Source organism: Calypte anna, chromosome 8 (genome assembly GCF_003957555.1).
Source record: "Calypte anna isolate BGI_N300 chromosome 8, bCalAnn1_v1.p, whole genome shotgun sequence".
Lineage (NCBI taxonomy): Eukaryota > Metazoa > Chordata > Aves > Apodiformes > Trochilidae > Calypte > Calypte anna.
In genome coordinates, this window is record NC_044254.1 from 8424513 (window position 1) to 8441794 (window position 17282).

At 43.7% G+C, this 17282-nt stretch overlaps 1 protein-coding gene across 3 annotated transcripts; it reads left to right on the plus strand.

Moving 5' to 3' along the window:
- Positions 1–2485: 2485 nt before the first annotated feature.
- LHX9 (LIM homeobox 9) lies at positions 2486–15907 on the plus strand. 3 transcript variants are annotated; one of them, XM_030455154.1, is made up of 6 exons: positions 2886–3002; positions 4736–4938; positions 5764–6119; positions 9616–9621; positions 11199–11401; positions 12556–12813. In XM_030455154.1, exons 1-6 carry the CDS (start codon positions 2886–2888, stop codon positions 12811–12813), a joined length of 1143 nt encoding a protein of 380 aa, XP_030311014.1. The 3 variants fall into 3 exon arrangements, with proteins under 3 accessions (XP_030311015.1, XP_008501515.1, XP_030311014.1); XM_030455155.1 differs by lacking the exon at positions 9616–9621 and having other exon boundaries at positions 2486–3002; positions 12556–12817; XM_008503293.2 differs by lacking the exons at positions 9616–9621; positions 12556–12813 and adding an exon at positions 15851–15907 and having other exon boundaries at positions 2829–3002.
- Positions 15908–17282: the final 1375 nt, after the last annotated feature.

Genomic DNA, 17282 nt, shown 5'->3' on the forward strand with positions numbered 1-17282 from the left:
CTTGTAGGGTGGGTGGGCGTCGGCGGGTGCCTTCGTCTGACAAAGACGACACGGGCGACACAGGCGACACCCGTCTTTGGCGACACGAGAGCCGTGGGAAACGCAGGCTGTTTGAAAGAGAGCATACACAACACGAAACTGAGGCAGGGTGCGTCACCCCTGCCAAAATATCTGGACGGGAATAAAGGGTATTTCGCTCAAAGGAAAAAACCCACAACAACAACAAAAACCAATAAAAAAAACCCCAAACAAAACAAACAACAATCAACAACAAGAAGAAACAATAAAAAAAACAAATATAAAACCCAAACAAAACTAAATAAAAAAGCCAAGGTACCAACAAAAAGAAATAAAAATCTCAACAAAACACTAACAAACAAACCCTGAACGTGACAGTAGAGTGGAAAGACCGTATTGTAACTATTAGAAATAAACTCGTCTCTTGCTGAGGTTTCTTCCCCTCAGCCCACAGCGACCACCACAACCTCCCACTCCAGGCAGACACACGCTTGTGGCGACTCCTGGGCTCAGGGTGTGTAGGGAGCAAACCCTCTCGCAGAGGGGTTACCCCCGTCCCGGAGCGCGGCCCCCCCCTCCCAAACAACCTCGGCGCCGCCTCTTCCATCCGCAGGAGACTCCGCAGCGCTCAGCAAAGCCACCCGCCCCGCGACGGGACTGGCCCACCCGTCCGGGCCGCGCTGCCCTCCCCCGGGCCTTGGGGTGAGCGGGACGCGACTTGGCCCCTCTGCCGGAGCATCCCGGGGCACCGCGAAGGGGCGACGGGAGGCAGGAGAGCCCGAACAAAAAGCTCCCGTATCCCGGATTGAATCACCTTGTTTATTTTTTCCTGATGGCTTGTTGTACTAATTGACTTGTTTTCTCCAAGGAAAGCTTACCTCTCCCTTCTCCTCCCCCACACAGGATCAGATTGGTGTCGGGGTTTTTTTGGCGTTTTTTTTTTGGTTTTTTCCAGACCAGAAGTGTTCTGTGGGAGACTACGGGTTATGGAGGGATCTACCCATTTTAAGGGAGATTCCCTCACCCCTTTCAGTCTTGTCGGTTTTATAGCTATTACCATCTTATTAAAACACACACACATACAACACATTGATTTCCATCCAAAAGGGCTAATTACATTACTTCATTACTTACAGTAAATAGCAGCCCTGCTGTCCAGGGTCTAGTGCGCCAACAGAGAAAAAAAAATCCCGATTTATTTCACTTGATTGACTTCATCTTTGTGTGAAATTGTGTTTTATGAGCTGTATTCTAGCACTCGGAGGAATGTAGCCACATTCAATCTGCAAATAACATTAATTTTAGCTGCTTAGGGGGAGAGAGAAGGGAGGAAACTGGCTGCCTGAATCTTGGGTTACATGGAAGAGGTGATTCGAGGAGCCCCTGAGGATGTCCCTGGGATGCTTTAGAAAGGAAGTGGGGGCTGGGGTACTTCTTTCACTAGTCGCGCTCAGGTTTGGTGTGGAGCGTCCCCCAGGGAACAAGGAGCGCAAAACTGCCGCCAGGAAGATCCTTCAGTAGGGATCGAAGTGTCAGGAAACAGCCGGCAGCTGTTCCAGGGAAAGGCAAGGAAGAGTAGTGTGAAAAGTAAGTAGGAAAAAGGGAAAAGGAGGGGAGGGGGAGCAGAGAGAGAGAGAGATTAGTCGGCAAGGAATGCACAGTTCAGTCCCCTGCACACAATGATCTCTCAAAGCCCGCAGCCGGGGAGCGGGCGAAGGGAGAGAGCCCCACCAGGACGTTCCCGGACCCCTCCGCGCCCTCCCGCTCAGTCGCTGGCGGAGGCTATCCCCGCAGGCTGCCCGCAAAGAGTGCCGGAGGTCCTACTGCTGGCCCGGGCAGGGATCCCACGGGATTGATGCTTCCCGGCGGCAGCAGGGCGGGTAGAGTCCCGGTAAGCTCTCGATTCGCCCGGGATTTGAGCCGGCGCCGCCGTGCCCTCCTGCCTCCGCAATCCTCTCCCGCCGTCTCTCCTACCCACCCCTTCGGCGACCGCCAGGCCCGGGGCGCTGGGAGCGGTCTGACCGTTCCGTCCAGCCTCGGCTACCCCACAGCTGCGCTTCTCCTCCCTCTCCCCTCCCCGCGGTGGAGCCGGTAGCGGCGGTGCCAGCCCGAGGGGCCGCGGAACGGAGCTTCCGCCGCCGCGGAGCGGCTCCGAGGGGAGCGGGGCCCCCGGGCCACCCTGCCCCTTTCCAGGCGCCGTGGCCGCCAACTCCCGGGACTCCGTGTTTGGGGGAGGTAATAAACCCCACCCCACCCACAGCCCCGACGGTAATGTTTGTCACTGCTTGCCCATCACTAGGGGTTGAGAGGAGTATGACAGGTCTTTGTTGTCTGAATAAAAATCAGTGGCGGCTCAAGGGAGAGAACTCCTCCTACTAAATTATCAAAAATGGGCTGGCTTTAGTCTCTTAACAAATTGGACAGAGCTCCGGAAAGCAGCAGTCCCAAATCCAACCTACAGGCACTGGGAACTTTAAAGCAACCAGGGACTGCTGAAAATAGCACTTCTTTTTGCTTTCTTTGTATTCAAAACTATATCCTTTCCCGACCGATTCTACTGCCCCACGTCCAAGTCTCTCCAGTCGGGAGCCGCAGCTCTCCAGAACAGTAACAGATCCTTTAGCTCGCTTTTATTATTTTATTTTTTAAATTAATTACTATTACATTTTCTCCCCCTTGTTTGTTTTCTGCACATCTTCAGGAAGCCCTCGGTGCTTGTGCAAAGAGAAGCTCCTATTGCAACCTCCATCCCTGCACTGTGCTCCTCGGTGTAAACATTTTGGATGATCTAAAGACTCTGGGGTCTGTATATGGAAATAGTGGGGTGCAGAGCAGAAGAAAATACTTGTCCTTTCCGTCCCCCAGCCATGCTTTTCCACGGGATCTCCGGAGGCCATATCCAAGGAATCATGGAGGAGATGGAGAGGAGATCCAAGACCGAGTCCCGCCTGGCCAAAGGGGGACAGATGAACGGCCGAGAAACGGTAAGAAGGGAGCTGACAATCTCTGAAAGGCAGTCTCTGCAAGCATGGACCCGCAGCGAGATAAACCATGGCTTTGGGGAAGAGAAAGGCGCTCCTTCCCCTTGCCCCTTCTCTGCCACCCCTTGCTTGTAGAGACCCTTCAGAGGCTCCCTGTAAACACACACGGAATGCTGAGGGCTGTTCTGGCCAGGATGGGTTATGCGTTTGTCTAATCGCTGTGGTTGTGTATACTCTCTGGAGTAACGAGGAAATAGATTTTAAACCTTAGCAGTGACGGGTTTTCAGTCCTTATAGCGGAGCAGGATTTTCCCCCTGCTTGCCTCGCTGTGCCCGCGCGTCCCCGTTCGAGCAGGACTGCAGCTGGAGTTTCTGAGGTGTGCTTTACTTTTTTGCACTCCTGGCACCTCCTAAATCCAACCGCAAACCGCGACCGCTTACTTTTCGTAACCATTTTTGGTCTGAAGTGTGGGTTTGATACAAAGAGGCACTCCTCTCTCTGAATGTTATGCCCGCCGACTACTTTCTTTAGGAGTAATATCTCCTCTTAGTCAAAGGACTGACCAAAGTCTTAACAAATGTACTAAGGGGTGTCTGAGAAGCCCGAGTGTCACACTGTGTTTCGTGCTAAGGGAGATTCCCCTTTCTACAACTTGTAGGGCTTCCGCCGATCGCGCACAAGGCTCTGAACACAAAGTAACGGCCTGGAAAACTACTTTAAGGCTTTGAGCCACAGAGTCCTTCCCTCCCCACCCCCTCACCCCCCAGTCCCCACATCCCCCCCCCTCCCCTTCTTCTCTTAAATAAACTGTCGCTTTGTTATAGGAGGATTTGCAATCTAAATTCAAGTCGCCTTTTCAATTGCTGAAAAAAAGTGGGCGAGGAACACAACTTCAGATTGGAAAGTGAACGCGGAGTTGCCACTTTAAAACAGTTGTGACTTTAGAACAAGATGTTCGGGATTTTGTTTCCCTGTTACTTTATCAGCAAACGCTGCCCCATGTTTCACGGCAGAGCTTTTGTCTCCGCCGTCCCTCCGTCTCCCTTTGTCCCGAGCGACAATCCTCGTGGGGAGAAGGTTAATAGGAACTTGCAGAAGTTTGCTGATGGAAAGATACCAATTTTAGCTGAAATCACCCTGTGACATCTTTTTGGCCACGTCCCTAGCCAGTGTGGTGAGCACTGATGCTCACTGCTCTTTACATCGTCCACCTGTTTCCTTTCTCTTACTTCTGCTTTACATGGCCTGGTTTTCTTTAGAGATGGGTCTGGGGCTGGTTTATGTACGGATGAAAATTTACCAGAAAATCAGTGCAAGCCTCTGCCCTAAACTTTTGGTGCAGCGAAACAGTATTTCCCTACTTTAGGACGCTGTTCTTGTGAAGAACTCCAATATTAAAACCCTCAAGGAGGAAGCTACAGACTTTAACTTCGGGACCTCAGAAAAAAAATGGGGTCTGCTTTTCTTGCTGAGAGGCCTAATCAGTTGCCTTGACGTATTGAAATTACATTATATCGTTGGGAGCGGTTTAATGGGATAAACGCAAAAGCTGAATGGCAGTACTTTTCTAAGGGATGGTCCCAGTTCCTCCTCAAACTTCCCTCCAGGATCAGAGAATTTGGTCCCAGTCTCTTTGTACAAGCTCCGGGCCCTGCGCAGGAGCCGTCCCCAGCCCGGTGTGCCCGTCTGTCTTTCTCTTCTTGTCTCATCCCCTTGTGGTGTGGTTGTTTTGCAGAACATGCCCCCCATGAGCCCTGAGAAGCCTGCTTTGTGTGCTGGTTGTGGAGGGAAGATATCAGACAGATATTACCTGCTGGCTGTTGACAAACAATGGCACCTCAGGTGTCTTAAGTGCTGTGAATGTAAACTGGCTTTGGAGTCAGAACTCACCTGCTTTGCCAAGGACGGCAGTATTTACTGCAAGGAGGATTACTACAGGTACAGCAACCAGTCCCCATGGGTTCAAACGCATATCCCCTCACAAGGCATTATGAACCGAAATTTTTTCCACATGGGCTTTCAAAGGTAGTTTTGCGCAGTCAGCGTTCTTTAATCATGTAAACATGTCCCCTCCGAAAAGTCTCAGGAGTTTAAAAACTGAACGGATGGACAGGGGACACGCCGACTGAGCATGTGTGGCGGAGCACAAACGGCGACAGAGAAGACCTCGGGTCTCCCGCTGCTCTGCGTTGTCTCTCCGTAAATACCTCCCAACCAAAGTTCCCCTCTGCCCGCCCGTAGGTCGCCGGTTTAACCGCGGGGCGGGGAGCGCTCCTGGGGCTGGCGCGGCGGGAGGGGCGGCAGAGCCCCGTGGAAGGTGCCGGGCGGCCGGGCCCCGGGAGCGGCCACTTTTTATCCCCCCTTTTCAGCTTTCCCGGGGTTCAGCTCCACCCGGCCCTTCTCGTTTTTCCACGACTGGCCAGGAGAGCGGGGACGCAACTCCCCCAGCCCGCACACGGGCAGCGGGAAGGGCTCTGCAGAAGTTCGAATCGAAGAGTTCAGCCGGGAGGAAGGTGCAAGGCTCTAAGCCCGGGGTCCCGGTGACGGCTCCTCAGTGGCGGTCCCGACCAGCCAGGGCACTGACAGCAGGCGGGACAGGGCCCAGAGCCGGCAGACAGGGCCGTCCTGGGGCCGGAGAGGGAGCGACCCTGGCAGGGACAAGGGTCCCAGTGACCTCCCGAGTCCGGGAGGGAAGGCGGGCGGCAATCGGGTAAGGTCTGCCTTTACCTTTCTAGTTGATGCCCACTTTTCTGTTTCCTTCAGAAGGTTCTCCGTGCAGAGATGTGCCCGCTGCCACCTTGGGATCTCAGCCTCTGAAATGGTCATGAGAGCCAGGGAGTCGGTTTATCACCTGAGCTGCTTCACCTGCACCACTTGCAACAAGACTCTGACCACAGGGGATCATTTTGGCATGAAGGACAACCTGGTTTACTGCAGGGCACACTTCGAGTCCCTTTTGCAAGGAGAGTATCCCCCACAGCTGAGCTACACCGAGCTGGCAGCCAAGAGCGGAGGGCTGGCCCTGCCTTACTTCAACGGCACTGGCACAGTCCAGAAGGGGAGGCCCAGGAAAAGAAAGAGCCCTGCCTTGGGAGTGGACATCGTCAACTACAACTCAGGTGGGGAACGCACGCCGAACCTCCTCCTGCTCCTCCGAAAAGAGCGTTCTCGGGCTTCCCCTCGGCTAGGCAGTGCATGAGTAACTCAGCCAGGCCAAATCCTGCTTAATGATTGGAAAATCAATCAAACAGCCCTCTGAGGGCTGGAGCGTTTGCAGGAGAGCTAACAGCAGCCCTCCTCAAAGGCTGTCTTCGCCTATTAATATCAAGCATGCAAACTTAGTCACTTCCCAGAGTAAAGAAAAAAAAAAACAAACCAAACCAACCAAAAAAATTTAAAAAAATCCCAGCCTCATCATAGCATTCTTTCTCTGTAAAAACTTCAGAGATGCTGTTATCATTAGTTGTGTCTTATTAGCAAAGAGCACCTCACCACTTTGACCTCAAATTAGAAGTGAACGGATCAGAAAAAAAAAAAAAAAAAAAAGGAAGTTACAGTATATGGTTCCTACAGTTCCAGTGCAGTATACACATTAAGTATAGACAATAAATTTATAGGAATTAATTCTTCAGGCTAAATAATCCTGTTTTATTGTCACATAAATGATCCAACTGTACAAGAAACCAGCGAATAAATATTGCTCCCTGTAACTAAGCCCTAACAAAAGTAATTAAGGAGAATGGTTTCTGCTCCCTCAATGGCAGGAAAGGAGCAAGTGTTGCTCCGTATAAAACTTCTTCCCTAGCTGCAGTCCCTCAAGTAACCAAACCGTGCCTAAACAAAGTGTCAGGGGACAGAGGTGAGGGAGTTTCAGGGATGATCAAGCGATTCAAGCGGTGTTTCATTAGGTGGAAGACGAAAGCAGAAAGGGTAAATCCGAAATAACAAGCTACCGACTCCAAAAATCATTTTAGTGAAACTTAAGCTCCCCATGGACAGTAACGAGGAAAGAAGGGTGTGGGAAGCAAGAGCGGAGCAAGGCGTCTCCCTGTGAAGCGGGGCAGGGAGCAGGGGGCTCCGGTCTGGGCAGCGGCAGAGCGAACCTCTGCGAAACACTGGCCCCGCCGGAGAGCAGAGGGAGGGGTCAAGGCCTCCCTTTCCAACAAGGTCAGGTCGATAGAAGTGCACTGCTTTCGGCCCGGGGCTTTCTTCCATCCACCCAAGTTCAACCCGCCGACATTGAGATTCATAAGCGATCCTCCCCCAGCTCCCCGCAGCCCCTCCATCCCTCCCCCGGCAACTCCTCTGGGGCTGCATGTGAAACGGGCTTTAGCTGGGAACTGGGTAGCTCTGCAAGGCTATTTCAACTCCTCTGATGCGTAGACCTTGGAGGCAGGGTAATCACTGCACTAATTGTTCCTTGTTAATTGAAGATGACATTGGAATCCCTGGCTACGGAGCGGTTTCCAATCAATCCTGAAAGCTGCTAAAGAAAAGGGAACCTGTAGCGCAGCCAGGATTCATTCAGCCCCGGCTTCGAATGGTGTTTCTCGTACGCCTGCTCTTCCCGTCTGCACTCCCTCTGATCCGCACACCATCATCCAACACCCCCAGATCCATAAATATAAATATTTCTAGTGAGAATTCATAGTCACAGTTAGGGTCAGAAATTAGGGAAAGATGAAAAGTTGTGGAAATGGTAAAACACTCCCTTAAACTTCATGTCGGGACTCAGAAGGGGCACTATTTATGAACGACGACTTAGCTTTTGTGTGGTAGTCTTAAAACACCTCTTTACAACAATGGGTCATATAGGATGTACCACAGAGTCTAATGAGATTAAAAATACTGATAATTTTGAAAATACATTAATTGAAAATACGCTCATAGAAGTCTCCGGGCAACGGAGAGAAAAAATTAAAAAAACCCCACAACCCTTATCCCGACTTCCCTAAAACCGCCCCAACCAAGCAAGCAAAAAACACCCCGCTCGATTCGGATGCTTTGTACCCAGGCTAGAGGACTGACAAATCTGATTTGTTAGGGACGTGATGATTTTTTTTTTTTAACTTAAAAAAAAAATTAAAGCACTGTTTAGCAGCGTTCAGGGTTGTCACATCGTCTCGAGAAAATACAGTTTTCAGCCAAACTGTGCATCCGGTGCAAACGACTCCAGCTCACTGAGCTCCAGATCCAGGGGGAGGAAAACGAATCCCTTAACAGTTACGAAATGAATTGCAGTAGATGACATCGCCTCTCGAAAGAAAAAAAAAAAATTCTAAATAATTGGCAGTCACTTTTCGACATGCATTTTGCGTTCCCTGCCCCGCGATTCAGTAATTGCTCTTGCACGTAGTCGTTTACAAAGAGCAACCAGTCAACAGAAAACGAAATGTTGGATACAAGACTGCCGCTTTTGGAGGGAGAGGGAACCTCTAACCCAGCCCGCAGCCTGCAGGCGGGCTTTTTCTCCTGGGCATTCGCTGCGGTGCGTGCTGCCCTCCCGCACGGCGGGACAGCCCCGCGCAGCTCCGCACCGCGGAACGGGCCTGCGGAGCACTGCAGTTCCGCCCTGCCAGCTCCGGTTCTGCCCTACCGAGCTGAGCAGAAAACTCTGCATATACACAAGCGATCTGGCAGTACCTGGCTCAGATTTGCGTGCACGTTTTGTTGCAGGGGAGCTTAGCGCTGGGCCGGGATGGAAATTCAGATTCTGTTGTCGGAACTACAACAGCTTTTTTATTCTGCTGTTCCTTTAGTAGTTTAATTTCTGCTTCTCAGCTCCTCTGTTCTAAAGTGGAAACACAACAATAAATAACTCAAAATGTTATGAGGTAAAAGCCACTCATACTTGCGAGCTGTCTGGAATGTATGTGAAAAATGGAAGAAACTATTCAAAAGTACTTAAAACATTCAAGGCTTTCTCTGTACTACCTCTTATATCATAGAGTTAATATGTATTTTGCGGGAAACTGTGTTGACTTACAGCCCACAGGATATAGAAATGAGATGGTGAAGAAGATTTCCCTAGGAAAATATTTCACACAGCTGTTACTCAAAGAACTGTTTACTTTATTTAATTATATAAATGTATGTGTGAAAAACTGAAGAATTCACTAGAAATCTTGGCAATAAAAAGCAAACTGTTCCAGCTCTCTCCAAAGCAAAATTAAGCAGCCTTCCAATCCTGCTGCAAAGAAATGAACAATAATGTCTTGCCCGATTTTTTGCTCCCCCTTAGTTATCTTAGTTTAGATAGAGTAAAACTCTGCTCTCTGCTGTGGCTGAACCACATAATGCTGTTTTACTCATGTAAAATAGAGAGTCAGCTAATCATCGTACAAACTAGGATCATATGAGGATTCTTGGAGCCTTCTTTCCATTTTCTCTTGAAAATAAAAACCAAAATAAAGTAGACCACAGAAAAAAAAAAAAAAAAAAAAAAAAAAGAAAAAAAAAAAAAGAAAAAAAAAAAAGAAAAAAGCAGTCACAGAAACAAAAGCAGTGAGCAGGACAGAGGAGCCCGAGGAAGTTTGTTTTGCTGCTGTAAAACTGAGCAAATCCAGGAAAACCACACAAAAAACCAGCTTGCAGCTATCTGAAGTCAAACCTGAGGACTGAGTTCTGATTTATGTCAGCTCATAAGTTACGACCCACGTAATGTGACTGAAGACAGTGTGACTGGTTGTGAAAACAAGTAGTAAATACAATCCAAATTTGGTCTGAAATTGTTTTTAAGGCAACTTTCAACTCCTGGTATTTTCAGAAGTGTCAGCTTACTTTGTTTGAAAGTTTAGATACACTTCTTACCAAGACTAGAAGCAAATCTAGCTATAATTAAATATTCACCCAATTTTCTGTCAAAGTGTTGTCTTACCAGCATCTCTTTGAGTTGACTTGTCTTTTAATTCAAAAGAGAAAACACCATCAAGGAGCTTTTTATTTTCTCCTCATTTCAAGTTGCTTTGTTGCTTTGCTTCTGTTTTTAGCACTGTAAACGTCAGCCTTGCTGTATTGTGTGCTTTCCCTCTTTCTCCTCCTCTCTTTTATTTCTTTCTTTATTTCTTTTTTTTAGAAGTAGGAATCAACTAGGCCCAGTAAATAATCAAACAACTATTGGAAAGCAGTTAAAAAATTCAAATGAGCAATTAATGTAACTTGGTCTTGTTTACAGACATTTTGAAACATTTTCTAGTTAGCTGTTAATATTACCTGCTATGACACCATTTTTTTTTCCTGTGTGACTGAGATATCTTTATAAAATGAGATCATACAAGTTGGTAACCAGTTTTTTTTACCTGAAAAGAAAAATACAGATGTCTGTCTTACCTTTTTTTGCCAATGCTGTCGTATCTTTCCCCAATATGAAGCAACAATGCCACAGTTCCCTAACAGCTGCAACTCTTGGGTACAGTTCACACCCATGAAAGTGTAATCTGAAACAAATTAATCTTTCACAGACACTTCAAAAATCCTGAATCAGGGAAATTCTTTTAAAGTTTTGAGCCAGTAGTTGGTTGGTTGTAAATATTCTAAAACAACACCAACTAAGAGCTACTGCTGAATGGGACTGAGATGGAAAAACTGAATCAAGCCTTAATGTAACTGCTTTCTAGACATGTTCCACAAATGAAGGTTTCTGAGCAGTTCATATAAACTCTCAGAGTCCAAAAGCATTTATCTTAACAGCAAAAACATCCAGATTTTATGCTTCTTGATCAACTGTCATAACAAAATTTCTTGCTGTACATCTTTTTTATAGGTGCTTGTGATTTCTGGGAAAAGCTGAGGAACATTCAAAATGCTCATTTGACCTTTATTCCTCTCTCAAGCTAAGAGTATTTCACTGAGTGAGATTTCAGAATCTGAAAGAAATTTTGAATGACTCTTTGAAAGCAAAACTATCACCACAGGGAAAAGAATAGTTTGAAAATAAATGCCAAAGGAGAAAGCACTTTCTAAATCTGCTCTTAGTAGGTACAGGCCTGAGGAACATAATATGTTTTAAGAATAGGGAAAGGGCAGCTCTGGATCTTTTTTGTCTCATTTCATTACCACATCTGCACTTCTCCTTGCACCATTTTAGCCCTTGCTTGCTTGCTTCCAAACAGCATGTGACTCAAGATTTTTGCCTCGATAAATGTATTCTCCACAATGTGTAGCCACTAACTTCTTGTTTCATGTTGTTTACTGAACAGGTTGTAATGAGAATGAGGCAGATCACCTGGACAGAGACCAGCAGCCTTATCCCCCATCCCAGAAGACAAAGCGCATGCGCACCTCCTTCAAACACCACCAGCTTCGTACCATGAAGTCCTACTTTGCCATCAACCACAACCCAGATGCCAAGGACCTCAAGCAGCTTGCCCAGAAAACAGGCCTGACCAAGAGAGTTCTGCAGGTAAGAAGCCACATCACGGGCTTGACAGACTTTTCCCCCACCCCTGCCAGTCAACAGCATTTCCCTTACATGTAATGATACCACTCTATGTAGAAATAACTTTTGGTAGGTGTGTCCCTAGAGGGTGTGCAGAGAGGTATGGTATGGTACATGGCAGGCGTGCCACCCCAAAGCAGCCAAATACTGAAATGTATTTTGTCATTAGTTGCATCCTCAACATGAGGGAACTCTCTTCAGAACCTACCAACCAACCCAGTAGACAGCCTGAGATCTGTAGTCTCTCTGTGGTGACCTTATTAAGGGAAGTGATGGCATTCCTGTTCATTTTATACACACTGGGTGAAGCCTCTGGGCTCCCCTGATGTAGTTAATGTGGCCCCTCAGTGAGCACATCCCCTGGTACATTGGAAGGAAGCTTTGACCTCCAGGATCAGCCAGCTCCCTCTCTCAATGCCTGTTAGACAACTGTTATCATTAACAGCTTACATAGTGAAAAGTCACTTCCTTGGGAAGGACAGCCTGGCAAATTAGATTTAAAAAGTCACTATAGAGTATGAGCTAGCTCAGTGAATAAAAAGCAAGATGTCTGTTACATGCAGAATGCCAAAGAAGGGCAGCAATCGAGCTAGAAGGAAAACGTCTGTGTTACATTTCACCTAAAACATTTTCAGTGACTTAGAGAACAGAAAGGGAAGGTGACCCATCTGAACAAGCTGTGTGGGAGGGGTGGGGTCATCACCCCTCCTTCCCTTTCAGTCTTAAAAATTACAAACTTTCAGCCTTGGCAAAAATCTGCTCATTCACCCTTCGCCTCAGTCTTTGTAATGGTTCTTTACCTGAAACCTGCTACGCTATCTAGCCACGAAGAAACTTGCTTTCTTGGGGTGAGTGAGCCAGCAGATTTTTCTTAAGGCTGCTCTGTGAGGTCTGCAACATCCCACTGAGTGCCTGTAGCACTGGGCCCTGTATGCAGGGTCCCACCTGTGAAAGGAGCAAGTGAAGCTGTGGAGAGAGCCTTAGTCGATTTGCCACAGGAAAAAAAAAACAACATTAAAAAGAAAAGGAAAAAAAATACTTAAAAGCAAGAACAAAGACAAAAAATAAGCAAAGCAAAACAAGCATCGGTAAAGAAATCCATTGGGATTGGTTTGCAGGTTTGGTTTCAAAACGCAAGAGCCAAATTCAGAAGGAACCTTTTGCGGCAGGAGAATGGGGGTGTCGATAAAGCTGATGGCCCCGCACTTCCGGCACCGCCCTCAGCAGACAGCGGCGCACTCACTCCACCCGGCACTGCGACCACTTTAACAGACCTGACCAATCCCACTATCACTGTAGTGACATCAGTGACCTCTAACTTGGACAGCCACGAATCCGGGAGCCCCTCACAAACTACCTTAACGAACCTTTTCTAACATTTCAGTTTGGTTTTTCTTTTTTTTTTTTTTTTTTTTTTTTTTTTTTTTTTTTACCTCTTCCTTTTCTTCTTTATGATAATAATAATTATTATTTTTATTATTTTCAAGCCTTTTTTTTTTTTTTTTCAAATAACAAACCCACAAAATATTTTGGAAAAATAAACAGCTTGATGTGTAGCATCTGCAGCCACTTGGCAAATGAGTTTGAAATAACATGTTGCTATAATAAATGAACGTTTACTGTTGTTAAATTGTACTCCAATTTTTAAAATTAATCAAATAACTGAAAACAAGGTTATGAATCGTCCTAATAAGTGCCTCTTAAAATTGTATGTTACTTATTTCCAGGACCTTGAAAAAAAATTACTGCCACATTAAAAAGAAAAAAAAGATTCTTTTCCCGCCTTGAAAACTAGATAAAAATCAGTTTAATTATGACCAAAAGAATGCTGCTTTGCCATTGGATGTTCACTCACCACATTTAGGAACCACAAATTTAATTTAATTTTTATAAAACATCTAAAAGTTTTGCGTGATTTATTTTTAAAAGGCTGAAAAATGAATATGAGTTGAATTAATCATTCAAACAGCCAGACTGCGAGTGTCAGTGCTTTTTTTTTATCCCAATGCATGAGCAGCCAGCCTGACCCTCACTGAGCACTGGTGAGGGTAGCTCAAGGTTCCTCTCCCAGTTCTTCACCCAGCTGGAACTGGTGCCTGGATGGAGGGCTTGGAGAGGCTCAGTGATGGCAGTGGGTGAGGGGGGCAGGAGCAGGATGCTCATTTCCAAATTCCTGTCCTGTGTTTTAAGGAGGCAAAACCCCCCAAAAAATCGTGCAGAACAAGCTGAGTCCTATATGGATGCTATCAAAGTAATGACAGCAGAATAACAACTCGGTGAGGAGTCACTGATCTGAAATATTGCATAGAGAGGAGTTTTCATTTTTGTCTGTCAAGCAGCCCTGATTTGGATTAAAAAAAAAAATAAGTGTGTTTAGCTACACGGGCTTGTTACTGTACCACTAAAGCAGGCAGGAGGTTGCCCAGCTACTTTAATGAGCACAAAAATAATTACCAAAAAGGCTTATGCATCTGTACTGTTGAAATAAGGTTTTGATAAACCCTGTTTTTCAGGGGAAATGGAAATAAGCAAAATATAATTTCTTAAGATGTCTAGGGAAAACATTTCAGCACAGTTTATTATTCTTTTGAATTTATTTTAGGTATTTCCTGAGACTGTATCAGACACGTTGTTTAACACATTAACTTAAAATCTTTAGTTCATTAATATCTTTAACATATCCTTTAACTTTTTAAACTTTGTATAAAAGAAAAACCGTTAGCAACAATTCTTACAAAAATGGAAATTGGCAGTGAATAATTTTAAAGCAGAGAAACTCAGAAGCCTTGTGGATGCTGATCTGAATACATTTCTTAGTTTACAATAGTGATCTTTCTTTTTTTAGTTTTATTTAAGCTAAAAGTCTGAATGGTCTGGGCAGTGGTGAATGTTCATTTGTATCCTTTTATTGTAGTTGAACACCAATTAGATTGTGGAGAGTCTCAGAAACAAAACTGAACAAAAACCAGTCAAGATCTATGTCTTGCTTTTAGTGGATTGTTAAGAATGACTTTGCACATATACCCCACTTTTTAAACACCATCAAATCTCTGTTTTGGTGGTCAAAGTGGCTATTTAATATATTTTAAAGGTGTCCTTTTTGGCTGTATAAATGTGTGGTTACATATTGACAGTTCACTGCCCACATTAAAGTGCATTATTGTAATTTTTGCTCAGGGTTTTTAGAAAATTAGCACAGAAAAGTAGCTTATTTTTAAAAAAAAAGATGAGGGAAGAGATGTTAACACTGTAATAGAAGAAAGGTGTGTTTGCCATTATATATTTAGCAAGTATGGTTATCATCTTCTACGGATATTAAATCTTGACTTTTCCTATTTCTATTACCTTATGGGCATTTACCACTAACCAGACCAAACGACCTTGGTAAGGCTGAGATCTTTATTAATACACTTTTACAGGTAAAAATATTGATACTTATAAATTTTGTTCTTTGACAGAACAATATATGGTACTAGAGATCTACTTTATTAAGTAGACTAATTAAAACTCAGTTCTACTATGTGCCTTATGATATACCTTGGGAGTAAGTTTGTGAAAAATCAGGATATATGTGTTGTTTGTTAACTTAACTGTTTTAAGCCCTTTTGACACCTCACTAGTTTTGTACTGTTTTACCTCTTATTTCTGAAACTCTTTTTATGGTGTATCCTGTTAGAGGGGACAAACATGTCATAGAAAGCAGTTGTGCACTCTTTCAGATATAGTTGATAAATCCAATAATCTTATATATTGAGCTTCGTGTTTATAGTACAGTAAGTGGTCTAGCAAAATTGTCCATGTTTCTTTGTTTATTGATAAATGCATTGTATAGAAACTATTTCCCCTAAATATTTATGGACCAAACAATTGTGATATATCCTATTAAATTTGTGTGAATAAACCATTTTGAATCTAAGGAGTTTTCTTTCCCATCAGTTTTCTTTTTTTTCCTTTTTTTTTTAAATCTTTTTTTTTTTTAATTTTTGTTTTTCTCAATTTAAAGCCTACATGTACCAGTGTGTCTCTGCTTTTGATACCTGTGAACAATTGGTATTAAACATGGAAGCACGGCCTTTTAAGTATTTTAAAATATGGGTCCTTCTTAGGTTTTCAATTTCTTCATATTCAATGTATATGCTACTGCTGGTGCCATTTAGATTTTAGCCTTTTAACCCCTTTTTTTGAACATGCAAAGTAATGCCCCACTGATTTGATACTGAAACCCTTTCTTAAACTCCTAAAAAAGCCAGAAAACTAGCAGCTAAAGTAATTGCATGACAAATATAGCCTCAATAATAGGATGAAATGAATCAAGATTTAATGCTAGGTATATTGAACACAAAATAGAATTGCAGACCCCGAAAAGCCAGGTTGCTCTGTAGTTTAATAAATTGTCACTATGATTTCTTTCAGGGAGAACAAATCATGGGGCATTACAGCCAAACATCCCGACGTTTGAAAATTCCCTAAAGTATTAAAAGAAGGGGAAAAGTTTGATCGGAAATCCACTGCAGTGAAGACAAAGACAATATTAGGTTATGATAATCATACATTAAAAAATTTATTGAGCCAAAAAAAAAAAATAAAAGACTTGATGTCATTTCCTGAATGTTAACAAAACCTATGTTATTTTATGGTGTCTAATTAACAGAACTGAAGGCTTCAACAAATTGTGTGGTATTAAAAATAAATTTAGAGAAACTATGTATAAAACCAGAGCAACCTGGCAGCAATCTACCCAGCCCATATTTGAAGAAAACTTTTCTTAAATAAAATCACATTTGTCAAGCACAAGTACTTGTAAAATAAAATCTGAATGCATTCATTCCACTTGCTTGCTAATGAGTACTAGTCATATCTGTTAAATGGATTTTTGTAAATTCAAAGACAACTTTTCACTCATTTGAGATCATAGGAATCAAAACCCAGTAACTTTAGTACTATTGTTTCTGAAGTTTGTTTTTTTTTCTTTTTTTTTTTTTTATTTTTCAAATGAGACAAATCTGCATGCACTTTTCCATCTGTCACATATAGTGTACATTTCTGTATGATGAATTTCTCTTTGATGTTTCTTGTATAATAGCTTTCATTAATAAACATTTCATTTGATGCAAATATAGTTAACGTTATGTAAACACACAGCTAATTGCTCCAACTAATTTAAACTTTTCTTTTGAAAAGAAGCAGTACAGTGCAGTTCCAATATATTACCTATATCTAAAAGCAACAAGAATGAGGTAGCAGTACTCTGCACAGTGTAAAATTATTTACTTTGGTGTTAATTTTTTAGCTTCTTGAGTAAAACTGACTTGCTTAAAAAAAAATTCTCATCAGCATCAACAATAAAATCAACCCCCAAATTCTTCATCAATATAAGAAAGCAAAAAGCACTACAGTATGTGGAACCCATAATGAGTTTTAGAGTAATAGGGTATAGTTAGTGGATCCCTGAGCTGTTTACATGGTCACTATGCAATAAACAAGTATGTTACAGAAAGTTGGTCCTAAGGCTTTCAGTCCAAATCAGAGATGATTTTTGCAAGCCAAGAAATAAGTGTAACAATAACCAGTTCTTAGTAATGAGGTTTTGTAATTGTTAAGCAACTATTTGCAGAAAGAGTTTTAAAAATATATTCCTATTTAGCTGTATAGCCAAAGCATATGTTAAACAAATTAACATATAAAAGACTTGCCAGAAAATCTTCCGTTAAGATGACATTTTTATTATATACTAATGAACCCTATGTAAACAATGTAACTTTTATGAATGATGGACATTAAATATTTCACTTACGTGTATCCTCAGCATTTTTGCATGTTTTCTTAAACTTTCCCAGTTTCTGAA